This window comes from Crocodylus porosus, unplaced genomic scaffold, assembly GCF_001723895.1.
Source record: "Crocodylus porosus isolate Cpor-Errol unplaced genomic scaffold, CroPor_comp1, whole genome shotgun sequence".
Taxonomy (NCBI): Eukaryota; Metazoa; Chordata; order Crocodylia; family Crocodylidae; genus Crocodylus; species Crocodylus porosus.
Genome location: NW_017728921.1, coordinates 18516895 through 18530430, shown reverse-complemented (window position 1 = coordinate 18530430; position 13536 = coordinate 18516895). Strand labels below are relative to the sequence as shown.

Genomic DNA, 13536 nt, shown 5'->3' with positions numbered 1-13536 from the left:
GACTTGCTTATAGGTCATCAAAATTAAACCTCTAAGGGGCCCCAAATGACTCTCTTGCCCAGGGCCCCAACAACCCGAAGGCTACCACTGTCACAGGGGTAGGTGATTCTGACTATGCTAAGGGTCTGGGGGGCAGCTTGGAGGTGTAGGGGGCAAAGCTTCAGAGTCTGATTTTAAGCAGAACCCTAGAAATGCTTTGAGAGACTAATGCCAACTTGTTGAGCGGTACAGGCAGCTCATATGTGGAAGAGAAAGCCAGAATGAGATGAAGTCAGACTGGTCAGCAGTGGAACAGAACAAGTGCTACTTAGCCACAGCTGGGAGTTTCTGGGAATGTATTGGAGTTAAAAAAACTGCCACACAGAGAAGCATATACAAGGCAGGCCTGTCTGCTCAGACCCTTCTTAGCAACTCCTCATCCAAGGCAGGCAGGGCAGAATGCAGCCAGGAATCCTGCTGCTGCTGGTGTTTAAGCACACTGATTTTCCAGCCCTGACTGAAGCCAAATGTCCCAGAAAGCTTGAGGAAGGAGCTTCCTGTCTGCAAACATGCAGACAGGAATCTTCCAGAGCAGACTGTGCCTGCAGCAGGACTAACTCTTGCCATGCTCAGGGTCATTTACATAGAAAAGCTGGGGCAGCAACAGCACTCACTAGACCAGGTTCAGAAGTATATGTCTTGGAGGCTTCTGAATTACAGGACAGCTCACACCACCTTGCTTCACAGGGTCTCAGACAGCTTGTGGCAGACAACCCTTTAAATAATGAGATATTGTTACACTGGAGAATAGCAGCAGAGAGAAGTCAGGATATAGCAAAGGGCACAGAAGAGGTCTCGGGCAGGGCAGACTAGGATATGGGTGTTCTGACTTAGGCAACCTGCTTTACTTGGGTATTTTTGTTGCTACAGACCTTTCATTTGGGTCATGCCTTGTTGAAGTGATTCAAGCCACATGTGTAATAGTTAACTGGCAACAACAGTTATTCAGTCATGTCCCAGTGGGAGGTACAACTGGGTTATTCAGGTTCTCTAAATGTATTGTCCTGCTTTTACAACCTGGGACAGCACTTGATGCTCAACCAACATGGAGCATCCTTCAAAGGACAATTTATACATCCATGTAAAAAATTACTTTTATAAAAATCCCTGGGTTGCTACATGTATTGAGACTTTATCCTTCTTTAATGATAGTGCTGTACTAAATCTAATAAGCCCTAGCAACCTTGCAGCAGAAGAGGGAAAAGAAAACAGGTCCTGCTCCAAATGTAAGTGAAAGGGTTGTGAATCTTTTATTACCTTGTTGCAGTACAAGGCCTATGATATGCAGCTGTGTAGTTCTGATTTCTGTCTCTGGAGAGCTGCAACACACACCAAAATATAGCAAATGTCATAGGGTTACAGTAGGGTTACAGGTTGTAGATGTATTGGTCTACAGGCAAAAGGAATCAGCAAATAAAGATTTTTTTGCAAATATCCAGTTAATCTAATAAAAAATATCAAGTCTGCCACGAGTTCTGATTTCAAATGTCATATGCATTTTAAAACTCAAAAGAAACAAGCAGCATGTTCTGTATGGTACAGGAGTCTGTGAGAGGACATGTTCATTAGTTGAGTAAGACTAGAAGTTTTGCAGTTGATGTAATGGCAGTTTGATTTATTGGGTTTTACATGGGTGGTCAATTTAACAATGGTCTAATAATATTTCCCCAACCTATTTTTCTAAGTAACTAGCAAGAGTCACCACCAAAGAACTGTGAAAACTACTGGCTTCTTTCATGCTGCTGATTAGGGTTACTTTGTCCCAACTTTGCCCAGATCCTGGGATCTGTCCAGGGCCTTTGTCTTCAGACTGCACATTCCCCCAGAAAGAGCAATAAATTCAATACTCTTTCTTTGAGGTTTCCCCATTACAGAGATAGTAAGAGACCCTCAGTTTTTAATATTTTGAATTTAAATTGGTCCAAGTAATTTGGTGTTTCAATAGTTCCACAGCATAGATAGCCCCTTTACTGCTTCCATACTGCGGTTAAGAAGTATCTGTTTGACAACACTAGCGACCCTGGTAATCACCCCTCCCCCTCCAATCTTTGGGTGGGTGATTCTAGTGCTACTAAATGGTTTCTAAATCCTAACACGAATTTAATCCATGATTTAATTTGCGAAGGTATCTGTTTCTCTATCAGCAGCAATTCGTTTTGAAATCATCTACCCAGACTAACCGTTCTTGATTTCTACCTCCCCACCCCTACCCCATGGACTAGGCAGTAGATGGAAGGACTTGAAAAAGAGACTGGGGAAAAGGAACCGACATAAAAGTCCTGATCCACAGTGCCTGCTTACCTTTGTGGCTTTGTCTCCCAGTGTGCTGGGAAAGGTGGTACACCTATTGCCAGCTCTGCAGGAGACAGGTGTGCCTACATGAAGCATCTGGCTGCATAATGGCTTGTTGGATTTTTTTTTCTGACAACCATCTCATTCCTTTGGGTACCCCTGGCTGTTTGTAGATCTGCTCACTGTTTTGAATTGCATCACACAGTTCAAATCAAATTTAAATTCAAATTGTACTGTAAGAGTTAATAGACAATCACTGACCATCAGGGAGATTTTCTTGCATTTTTACACTTCCTTAGTAGAGACGGCAGGGGGTGCTGGACACTGCCCACCACTCACAATCAGTGCCACAAAGCTGCACTCACTACACCTGGTGGTGGGCACCAGCATCAGCAAGCCCTAGATACCTGCCATATATACCTGTTAATACAGTTTAAATTGCCTAGTTCAGACTGCCTTAGTCTGTATTAACTTTAATCCTCACTCAATGAAGGTTAATTAGTTTAGACCAAAGCCAAATTTAATTCAGACTGCAGATGTCCACGTGTATATAATGATGGCTGTAGCCAGGATTAAGCCTAGGAAAATGTAAAGTCTCTAAACCGCCTCAGTATCCTGAAGCACCTTGGGGCAGAATTGCTATGACCACATACTGCCCTCTAGTGGCCAATTAGCACAACATCAAGAGAAGCCAGTGAGCCTGCACATCTCATGGAACAAGCCTGGGTTCTGCCAGGCCACATTGTGCCAGACCTTCCCAAGGGCCCTGCTACATGTTCAGATTAAAGCTAGACAGAAACCAACTATAGGGTTGTTACACATTTTCAAGCACTAACTTTATAGCTGGTTGGCTCTTTTTATAGCTGGTCATTTTGGTAATAACTTTGCATGTGTGGCTGATCTAAGTTTATTATGCAATTCACTAGTTAACTGTACAATATTCACTTTGCACTTGTTGCTGGCTTTACTTTGCACATGTGGCTGGTCTAAATTCATTGTGTAATTAACCAGTTAATTATGTAATATATCAATCAGGACTTCTAGTAGAGATGATATCTTTTATTCGACCAACAAGATTCAGGCAGTGGAGAAGATTGTAAAAGTTCTCCTAAAACTTGTGTAATATGCAGTATGTAGCAGGGACTTAGAAAAGATGTACAACAGCTTGACCTACAATCTGTAGTGATTAACTTATGGGTCAAGGGGAAGACTGCACACAAAACGAGCACACTGCAGAGTAAAGGATCTTGGGATACAAGGGAAGAAGGGACCAGGCCTGCGAGGACAAGTGTAGCCAGGCTGGGTGCAAGCAGGACACCACAGATATTCAGCTGCAAGTCTGAGGCTTCAAGAGACACCCAGGGGAAGAAGAGAGACCAGGTCTCAGTAGCATTCGCGGTCACGCTAGAGCAAATGGGAATAATGCAAGGCCCCATTTCCACTACCTTGCAGGCTTTCTTCCTTGTCCCGGCGACCTCACTTGCAAGCCCGCCAAGGAAACCCCGCAAATATCAGCATGGTCCGACTCCCACGTGTGACACACGTGGTCTCTCCCGGGTAAGGGCTCGTTGCCATGGGAACCCCCAGCCTCATCTAGACGCCTGCTTCCGGCCGCCGCCCCACCATGCATTGCGCTCCAGGCGCGCTGGAGCCTTCTGATTAGCGGAGCTCAGGGGAGCTACCACCACCCCCCGAGCGGCAGTGGCATGGGGTTTGCTTCAGGCTCAGAAGGTGCTTTGGGCCGGGAGCTGCGCGAGCGTGATGCGAAGGGGATACCGCACTGACTCGCTCCGTCTCTTTGCCCCCACAGGGCGGCCGCGGTGAAAGCCCGCTTGGCTTCTAACCCCCCTGTCCCCTGCTGATGGTACGGACGTAGAGGCAGCCTCGGACCTACTGGGACGTACCACCCGCTCGGAAATAGAGGATGACAGGATCTCTACTGGGGAGGCGTGGATTTGTGCCCTCCCCCCCCAGTCCCACCTCACATGGTTCGCTCCACTCCCCCACACGCCTCCCGCCGCAGTTTAATGCCAACCCGGCAGCTAGAGCCGCCGTCTGCCTTCTCTACCAAACCTGCTTCTCGCCGCCTGCTCCTATTGGCTTGCCGCGGCTCTGACATGCAAATCTAGCGGCCTCCGCGACCAGTGGGAGACGGGCCACTGATTAATTTTCCCGATGGCGGGCGGCGATTGGGTGTTTGATCTCCAGCCGCCGGGCCAGCGGGGTAGGCTGCCCGCTCGCGGCGACAGCGGCAGGAAGAGGAGGGCGGCATGTGCGGCGGGGCGGGGTCGTGTTGAGTGCAGGCGCCGGGAGCCGGAGATGGTGGGAGCCGGTGCCCGCTGCGGGCCGAGGGCGGCCCTGCTGCTCGCCGCGCTGCTGGGGGCGGCGGCGGCGGCCGCGGGGGGCAGCCTGGCCGACAGCGTGGTCTGGGCCGTCAACGCGGGCGGCGAGGGCCATGTGGACGTGCACGGCATCCACTTCCGCAAGGACCCGCTCGAGGGCCGGGTGGGCCGAGGTGAGGCTCCAGGCCCCGGGTCCGCCTCCTTGGCACCTGACGCTGCTGGTGATACCCCAGTCGGGGCCGCCCGTGGCAGGAGGCGGAAGCGCCGGCCTGCGCTGCCCCTGCCCTGCCCTGCCCCGGGCAGCACCTGCCTGCAGAGGGGCGGGGCCGGCCGGCTTCCTCGCTCCTGTCATGCGGCGGCCCCGCTGTCGTGCTTGCCCCCCCGGCCGCGCTTCCCCTGCGCTCACCGCGGCCTCAGCGTCTCCCCGAGAGCCCGTCAGGCAACTCCACTCCCCGGCGCCACAGGCCAGGCTCGTGCTGGCCACGAGGGCTGTAGCAGCTGCCTGGCTTCCGCCAAGCCAGGCCGGGAGCCATTGAGCAGGCCAAGTGCAGGGGGTTTGGGCTCACCACGCTGCAGGGTTGTGCAATGGCAGCCGGGGGGGAGCAGACCGGGATGGGGGGGAGTTTTGCCTGACTGGGGCTGTTGAGTGGTAGTGCCACCAGGATTGGCATAGCTTTTGGCCGAGGAAGTCCCCTGGGTCCACAGTCAGGGCTGCAAGTTCAAGTCCCAGCCTGGTGAGGCAAGCATGTGCTGCGGTCGCTTCCTGCAGGGGGGCTGTGTGTTGTGTGGGAGCAGCACCTGCTCCCCGGGATGGACTCCTCCCGCGGTGCAGCAGGACCCCATGACAGTGCCAGTGGAGGGTCAGGGAAGGTGTGGCCACTGGTTCACCCGCCCCTCCTGGCAGCACAGCTCCAACCCAACATTTTTGGCAGGATGTTTCATTAGTTCTGCTGGGGAAAGGCAGCGAAGGGAGATGTGCCAGCACAGGGCACAGGCATCTGGTATAACTCCTGGAGCAGTGAAGCTTACTATCTGCCAGAGGGCAGGACACAGAGCTGCATTAGTTGTCCCTGCCTTGCTGGACAGGAGGGAAGGAATAATGAAGATACTGCTCTGGAGCTTTGCCATTAGTATAGGCACTGCTCTCCCTTGCCTCTTTTCTAATCCTTTGTTCTTTGATATTCCTGGAGATAAAGGACTCCAAGCTTCCTCATTTCACACGTGAGATCCTGTTCTAGTCTTGCTGTGATTGCTGGCATCGGGCGTTTTAGCCAGGAATCAATGTTTCAGCTTCTGTCATGGAAACTGCCTGTTGTTGATAACCTGTGCAGCCAAAGATGGCTTATCTGTGAACATATAAAAGCACTGCTTTCTCCCCCGTACAGTAAGTGCAGCCACCATGAGCATTTGGTAACTCTTACAGTACAGACTAGACCAGCTGCCTTGTTCAGATCTGGGTTTCCCCATCACCAGGAAAGCAGTAGCGGTTAGCATTGATGGGATGCTGCAACTCCCCTGCTGTAGTGCTGCTGCTGCATTCGCTATGCCTTTGGTGTGAGTGCCCCTTTTCATGGAAGAAGGCATCCAAAAGAATTTACCATTTAACATTTCATAACATTTAAATTGTTTCCCAGAGACTTATCATTGGTGACCTCTCTTTCACTAGACAGGGTGTTTGGATGCCTTTAGCTTTAAGTGCCAACTGACCTGCTGCTACACAAGTGCTTGTTAGTGTAACCTGAAGAACAATGTCCCTTTGGACACAACAGTCTCTGAATCTGAGCCAAAAAGGGCCCTTTTCCAAACAGTGCAGTTACAGTTGTGCTGTGCTCCTCCTACAGGGGCACTTATGGGTCTGCTTTGAATGGCAGCCTGTGACGATCACCCTGTTCCAGCCATGGTGCCAGGCACAGCAAACTAGACTTTACCCCATGAGCCCAACTACTGTCTGTTGCTTGTTTCTCAATGGTTTTTATTGCGCCATCATTTTGGTTTGTTGTTTCACACACTGAGCTCCCCTTTGTGTAGCTAGGCACACAACAGCTATAGCAGAACCCCCCTGCTGATGACAGCAATTGCCTAGGATTGCATTTTAGGATTCTTTCCCCTTTTTTTTTCAAATCAGTATCCAGGTACCAGATGAAATGAGGATTGTGGCCACTTTTGTTATTGTTACGGGATCATGGCTTTTTCTTGTTAGCCTTCACTGTGCATAAAATACTGCTAATTCAGGTCCACTTCCCTACCACTGTAGACCAGTGAAACTGCAACCTGTAAGTGAGCTGAAATCACATGTTTGACTGGGTATGGTCCCTTTGGTCACCATCCCAGCTGGGACAATGAGTTTCATTTCTCTATGGGCTTTGCTCTAAGTGTGAGTGGATGTGTTGCTTATAAAAGATAGCTTGATCTGGGCATAGAAACCTACGTGGGATGCAAAAAATGAATGAGGCTCTCCATATCTTGTGGTTCTGGTGACTAAGCCTCCCTATCTGTCACTCTGATAGTTACAGAATAGTTGAAAGGACCCTGGTTTAAAACTGCCCAAGTTGCTGTGTAGCTGTTATCTCTGCAACAGTGGGTGCTTGCATATGTATGTGTGTGAGAGTAGTAAGAAATGGTGTTAATTTCCTCTTGCTCGTTTATATTGGCTGGCTGTTGGCACAGAGTGGTTGGGTAGAACTTCTTACTTTCTTTGTCTTGGCCAATCCATCGTCTGTTTCCAAGGAAATGGGAGTAGAAACAGCAGCCGTCAGTGGACAACTTAAAAGTCTGGATCCACTTTTGCTAGTTTTGTAGATGACATCCAGGATCTTTCCACTACTGCCTGTCTTCTCTGTGCACCGTTTGTTCTCTGGGGCCTGTGTCACCCTTGTGTTTGTCCAGTATGCTGTACAGCACAGTGCTGGTTCTGATTAAGTTCCCTAAGTGCCGCTGTAAGACATTCAGTAAGGGCAAACAAGTTTGTACTTGCAATTCCTTCAGACAACAGGAACATTTCTCTGAGATTCTTTTATGTGTGGTGAGCTGACTGCAGCACAGCAAGTGGTTGTAATGTGGCACCCCTGATATCAGAGCTGAGGCAGCTTACAGTGTTAGAGCCTGTGGGTGGTTGTCTTTGTCTTGAGTTTGAAGGATATTATGAGGCTTTCATGAAAAGAAAGGGTTTTTGGTAGCAGTCCTCTAGCACTCGCACCTCTCTACTATCCCGCATATTTCCCTTTGGGTGAAGATGAAACAATATAGATTATAGTTTTTCCCCAATGAAGTCAAGTCAGCTGCAGGGGGTGGGATCTAGATGGCTCGGTCCTAAATTAGCTTTGGTTTGTTTGCATCCTACAGTGGTGTTGGTTAAAACATTGTAGAAGTTTGAGGTGCTCTTGCTCTTAGCGAAGTCTGAACCTGTGGCCAAGACCTCTGGTGCAGTGCCCTTACTGAAACAGGACCCCTCCTCTGGTAGTTGGTGCAAATGGGTTTACTGCACCTATTGGAGAGCAGCGTATTCAGAACTGTGCTACAGGTTTTGGATTTGGGAGTTTTTTTGCAGCTGCTGCCCAACCTTTCCCTCTGATGCATTGGATAAAGTGCATGCAGCAAGTAGAGCAGGGAATTCAAGTTGGGAAAGGTAATAGCACCCTCCTGTGGTCAGGGTTAGGAGGGGATGCAGGGCATGAAAGAACTGGCTCTCGAGCCAGCGTTTGTAAATGTCTGTGGGGTTAGACACCTACATACTTCCTAAAGACTTATCTCTGTACTCAGGCTTTTAGGTGTGCCTCAAAAACTAACTCTCACTCTTGTTGCTTTGTTTTTGGAATTCAGCTTCTGATTATGGCATGAAGCTGCCAATCTTGCGGTCCAATGCAGAGGATCAGATTCTGTACCAGACTGAGCGTTACAATGAAGAAACCTTTGGTTATGAGATTCCCATCAAGGAGGAAGGAGACTATGTATTGGTGCTGAAGTTTGCAGAGGTCTATTTTGCACAGTCCCAGCAAAAGGTAATGTCTCCTCAGCTCTAGGCTCTATGCCTCACTATTACTGGTGATACTTATTTTTCTCCAGGGTTATGCTTCTTGGGATTGTTAGTGGCCTCTTGCATGTTGCTGCCTGTTGGGATTAAAATCATAGAATCATCATAGAAGTAGGGTTGGAAGAGACCTTGTAGATCTTCAAGATGTGTGGAGCAGGTGTAGAAACGGGTGGAAAGCACTTATTAAGGGCTAAATTCATCCCTAATGTAAGACTACTGAAGCCAGTGGAGTTGCTGTAGAGAAGATGGCATCTGTAGGGTGCCTTACAAAGTGACCCTCAGCACCTGCCTTGTAGTTCAACATGTGGCAGCCTTTGCTATGAAACAATATCTTCAATAAATTACATAGCTAAATAGGTCTAGAGGCTTCAAAGCATTAATAATTTTTCCCTGCTTTATAATCCCATCTTTACAGCTGAGTCAAGGTCACCCAATAACTCACTAGAGATATGGGGTCAAGACTTGCGATTCCTGACTCCTGCACCATGTTGCTTTCCTGCTTGGTGATTATTTCAAGTAGCAGGCCAACACTGCCATTGTCCTAGAGAGTGGAAATGACTGGATCTGAAGGGAGCCTCCTGCCAAATAGTTCCGCAGGAGTTAAGGACTAGTGTAGCCCTGGCTCTCTTTCCTTTGTGTAGTGTGGAGGGTGGCCCCAGTTGTGAGTGAAGCTCAAGTCCCCAGAACCCAGCACTGGCATTTGCTTGGATTGTGTGCACTAGGCTAACAGTTTGGTCTCTTAGTTCTTCCTTCTGCCTTTTCTCTCTCTTCTCCCCTTGCCCTGTTCTTTCACTAACTTGAGCTTAATAAACCCAGAGCCAAGTTAGCAGACGTGCTGAGCACCCAAAGCTACCACTCGATTGATTAGGAGTTGTGAGCACTGGACACCTCCTGACAGCAAGGAGGATACCTGTTAGAAGCCTGGGGCAGGCTTACTTGCACCAAATGGCATCTAACAATGACTATATGAAACTCTTTAAACAGCATAATGTTTTATCTTCAACTGGCTGAATTCTTCTCATTAAGGGAGGGAAGCAGATGCCCATGTATGTGGAAACTAGCAGTTTGATAATCACACCCTCTTGCCTGTCAGCTGCTTGACAAGCATGGACCATTTCTGTTCTGTTGTCTCTGTTATCATGTACCTGGTTCCTTTATGATGCTCTCTACAATCTGTCTCCCCACCAAAGGTATTTGATGTGCGTTTGAACGGCCATGTGGTGGTGAAGGATTTGGATATCTTTGACCGAGTTGGGCACAGCACGGCTCACGATGAGATTATTCCAATGAGCATCAAGAAGGGGAAGCTGAGTGTTCAGGGAGAGGTTTCCACATTCACAGGAAAGCTCCAAATTGAATTTGTCAAGGTAACAACTCCTGCCGGGCACTGGGCTTTTCCTTGCTTTCTTTTTTTCCTCTTCTCCTTGCTGTGTGGTGCAGCTGTGTGGGTGGTGGTTGGGGTCACTGACTTCTGGTTTGTTTTTTTTTCTCTAGGGATACTATGACAATCCAAAAATCTGTGCATTATACCTCCTTCAAGGAACAGTGGATGGTAAGCTACTGAGCCTTTTCAACGCTCCAGCACTGTCTGTGTGGAAATCAGCCCATTATTACCTAGCCCCTGCATGCAGCACTCCATCTGTAGTGGCAGGCTTTGCTGACTTGTCTGGGCCACACCCATCTTCCCTCTGCTTTCCCTGTGAGGGTGTGCCATAGTGCATGCTTCCTTCAGGTGTGGGCCTGTCTCCTTATGTACAAAGACTGGTGCATGTATAGTTCAAGACTGATCCTAGTTGCCTTCCCACCCACCCTCATCAATCTTGCCTCTTACAGAGCCATAGCTAGAGGCAAACTCTCTGGCTGAATGATGTCACAAGCAACTGCAGACTGTCTGCCTTTGGGGACCCCTGTGGCTAATAATGGCTCAGTTTCTGATCTGTCACTTCCTCTCCATGCTGGGCTTCTGGCTTCGTGGCTCCGAGGATGCCACTGGTTTTCCCAACCTTCAGTTCAGAATATCTGCGCAATGTGTGCACTTTGTGGGGAGGGTAAGTGGGGTCCCTGGTCCTGTCGCCCTGTTTTTTAAGCCAGGGCATCTCTGGGAGTCCAGTGATATCCCAGCATCTTTCTGTGTAGTGAATTTGAAATCTGGCTCCTTATCAGTATGGGCTGGACTTGGATGGTATTGTCTTTTACCTTGTTTTGGTGAATGAATAGAGAACCTCTGGCAGGTTTAGAGAGGGCTGCTGTGTGGGAGGGTCCTTTGTAGGAGTGGAAGCACTTAGTTCTCTAAGCATCAGATCTGTCATTGTTCACTGGGATCTTACTGGGCATCTAGAAAGAGTAGAAGGGTCTGACTGCCTTTCTGTTGTAAACCTGCCTGCATGATGTAGTTCTTCCTGCATGAGGAGTGCAGGGATGTCTAGATTTCCTTGACCAACCAGCTGAGAGGAGGGCTGTCTGAGTGTCTCTGCATGGGGAGTTTATGCTGGATTGGGGGTACTGGCAGTGTAAGGCTGCCTGTAGGTCTACGGGGTATTGCTGGTGCCCTGTTCTATTTGGCTGGGGGAGGGTCTTGCCTGCTAGAATCCTGACAGCTCCTTCACCTTTGTGGATTTCTCTCTTCTGCTCCAACAGATGTTCCAAAGCTGCAGCCTCACCCAGGCCTGGAGAAAAAAGAGGATGAGGATGATGAAGAGGAGTATGAAGAAGGCCCCAATGTTAAAAAACAGGCCAATAAGAACCGGGTTCAGTCGGGTCCCCGCACGCCAAATCCTTATGCCTCAGACAACAGCAGCCTCATGTTCCCTATATTGGTGGCCTTTGGTGTCTTCATCCCTACCCTCTTCTGCCTGTGCCGGTTGTGAGAGAGAGCCCCATACAGAGGCAGCAGTGGGGACAAGAGGGAGGGAATTGGACCGAATGTGGTTGCTTTCCATGTCCTCCAAATTGTTCATAATTTAAGGAAAAAAGTTCATTTGAAGTGAACGGCAGGTACAGGGACAGCAGAGCTTACCTCCCTCCAGCCAGCGATCAGGGAGGCCTCTGCTTTCCCACTCTCACCGGAAGCAGCCTCCTTTCCTCCCTGGGGCATTTGAGACTAAACTGGATCCTTGCTGTCTGTACATTGGGCTGTAGGAAGTGGAAGCTGGTGTACTTCAGTCCATATCCCACAAGGAGAGGAAGTAGCGTGACCCAAGCTTTTTACCCTTGTCAGGGTGGAATATCATCCGCATGAGAACCTAAGTAAGGAGGCAGCTTTTGAAACCAGGCTTAGATGTGTGTCTTCACCAAAAAGATGCACAGACTTTCTGGTGTGATTGGGTGACACTTTAACAACCATGGAGGAGAGACTTCCTCTTCGATACCTGCCTGAAAGTGTGTAACTAAATGTACGGTACTTCCTTGCGCTACACCTGCTAAGGCTCCGCCTCGTTGCTTGGTCTCCTGGGAAATGTTCTACCTTCAGGGTGCAAGTCGCATCAGAAGCAGATGGAATTATTTGGCCCGACTTGCTGCATCGGATGGGAGAGACTTTTCACTTGTGATGATTGGAAGTTTGGGGCTGTTGCTGAGAGGTTCTGCCATGCCCTGCAGTAGGTCAGCTTTTTGTTAGTGTCTCTGACCCAGATGCATTTTTTTTTCCTATACAAGTTGTGGTTTTATTTTATTTTTTTTTTAATGTTCTTTTTCTCTTCTGTGGTTCATTTTCAGTCTCATCCCTTCCTCTCTCTAATGCATGGTGTCTGCTTGAGAGCTGCTAGGGACCAGGTGTTCAAAAAAGGGAGGTTCTTAGCCTCTCCACTGAGTCTCCAGTGCTTGTGCCTCCCTGCTCTGACCGTTGGTCTAGTATCTGTAAGACAGGAGAGCAACACTTCAAGTACTTCTGAGCTACTCCCTAATCCCAGCTGCCTTGACCAGTCCAGTCCAGAGCAATGAGATTGGGAGCAGTCAGTATGTCCCATCAGCTACTCTGTAGGGTTTGGTATCTCAGGACTTGCCTGTGCAAGAGGTCCTGGCACATGCCAAAACTCTAGCCCATAAGGTAACCATATCTAATGGTTGTGAAGAGTTTGAAATGGAAGGGAAGTCCTCTAGACCAACCCAACCAGCCTCTTCAGTTACCTGGGGATGAGTTTGAACCACGTCGTTTGCTTTCCACCAGCAGTGTCTTAGCAAAATGACTGCTCCCATGTGAAGGGAGTGTGTTCCATGTGTCATGTTGCTGTCTGGCTTTGGTTGTGTGCTTGGTGTGATGAGGAGAGCAGTGCTTCTAGAAACTTGAAGCTGAGCTGAACAGTGTCCAAACAATAGTCTGTCTGTGTTCAAGCTGATTTCTTCCTGATCTGAAAGGACTGGTTCCTCAGCAGCTGATCCTCTGAGTGCTGAGCATTTGAAGCTCCCAGGGAGTTTCATGAGGGGCTCAGCACCTGAGGTACTCAGGATTGGGTGTTCTGTGATGCTTGAAGTCTTTGTAAACCAGCCTGGTCAGCTTCCATTCTAACAGTGTTCCTGCTCTATGTGTTACCTTTGCCAAGGAGTTCATCTGTTTTCATCTTGTGCAGCTGGACTGAGGAATCCCTCCCTGCACTCTGCTTGAGTCCTTCTGGTTGCCTTCAGCAAAATCACATTTAGCTGCTCAGTTGACTTGGCCTTTTCTCTAACAGCAGGCAGAGTCTCTTGCAATAGCCACACCAGCCTTCTGCTTTTCCAGCCAGGTACACTGCTGCTCAATGTTTAACCATAACTGCATTTGCAAGTGTCAGTGAAGAATATCAAGCCCAACTGACTTTTTTTTTCTCCTAGTGTTGCATACAAGCAGTCCAGCTGGGA

At 48.9% G+C, this 13536-nt stretch overlaps 1 protein-coding gene and 1 long non-coding RNA gene across 2 annotated transcripts; one reads left to right on the top strand and one right to left on the bottom strand.

The window, feature by feature from the left end:
* Positions 1–57: 57 nt before the first annotated feature.
* Positions 58–5196, bottom strand: LOC109312868. The gene is made up of 3 exons (XR_002101921.1): positions 5123–5196; positions 3812–3881; positions 58–1358 (listed from the first exon to the last, which is right to left on the bottom strand). It is a non-coding gene; the product is annotated as an uncharacterized LOC109312868 (long non-coding RNA).
* Positions 4679–11671, top strand: MLEC (malectin). Its single transcript, XM_019539208.1, has 5 exons — positions 4679–4846; positions 8493–8671; positions 9894–10070; positions 10198–10255; positions 11341–11671. Exons 2-5 carry the CDS (start codon positions 8507–8509, stop codon positions 11568–11570), a joined length of 630 nt encoding a protein of 209 aa, XP_019394753.1. The 5' UTR covers positions 4679–4846; positions 8493–8506; the 3' UTR covers positions 11571–11671.
* Positions 11672–13536: the final 1865 nt, after the last annotated feature.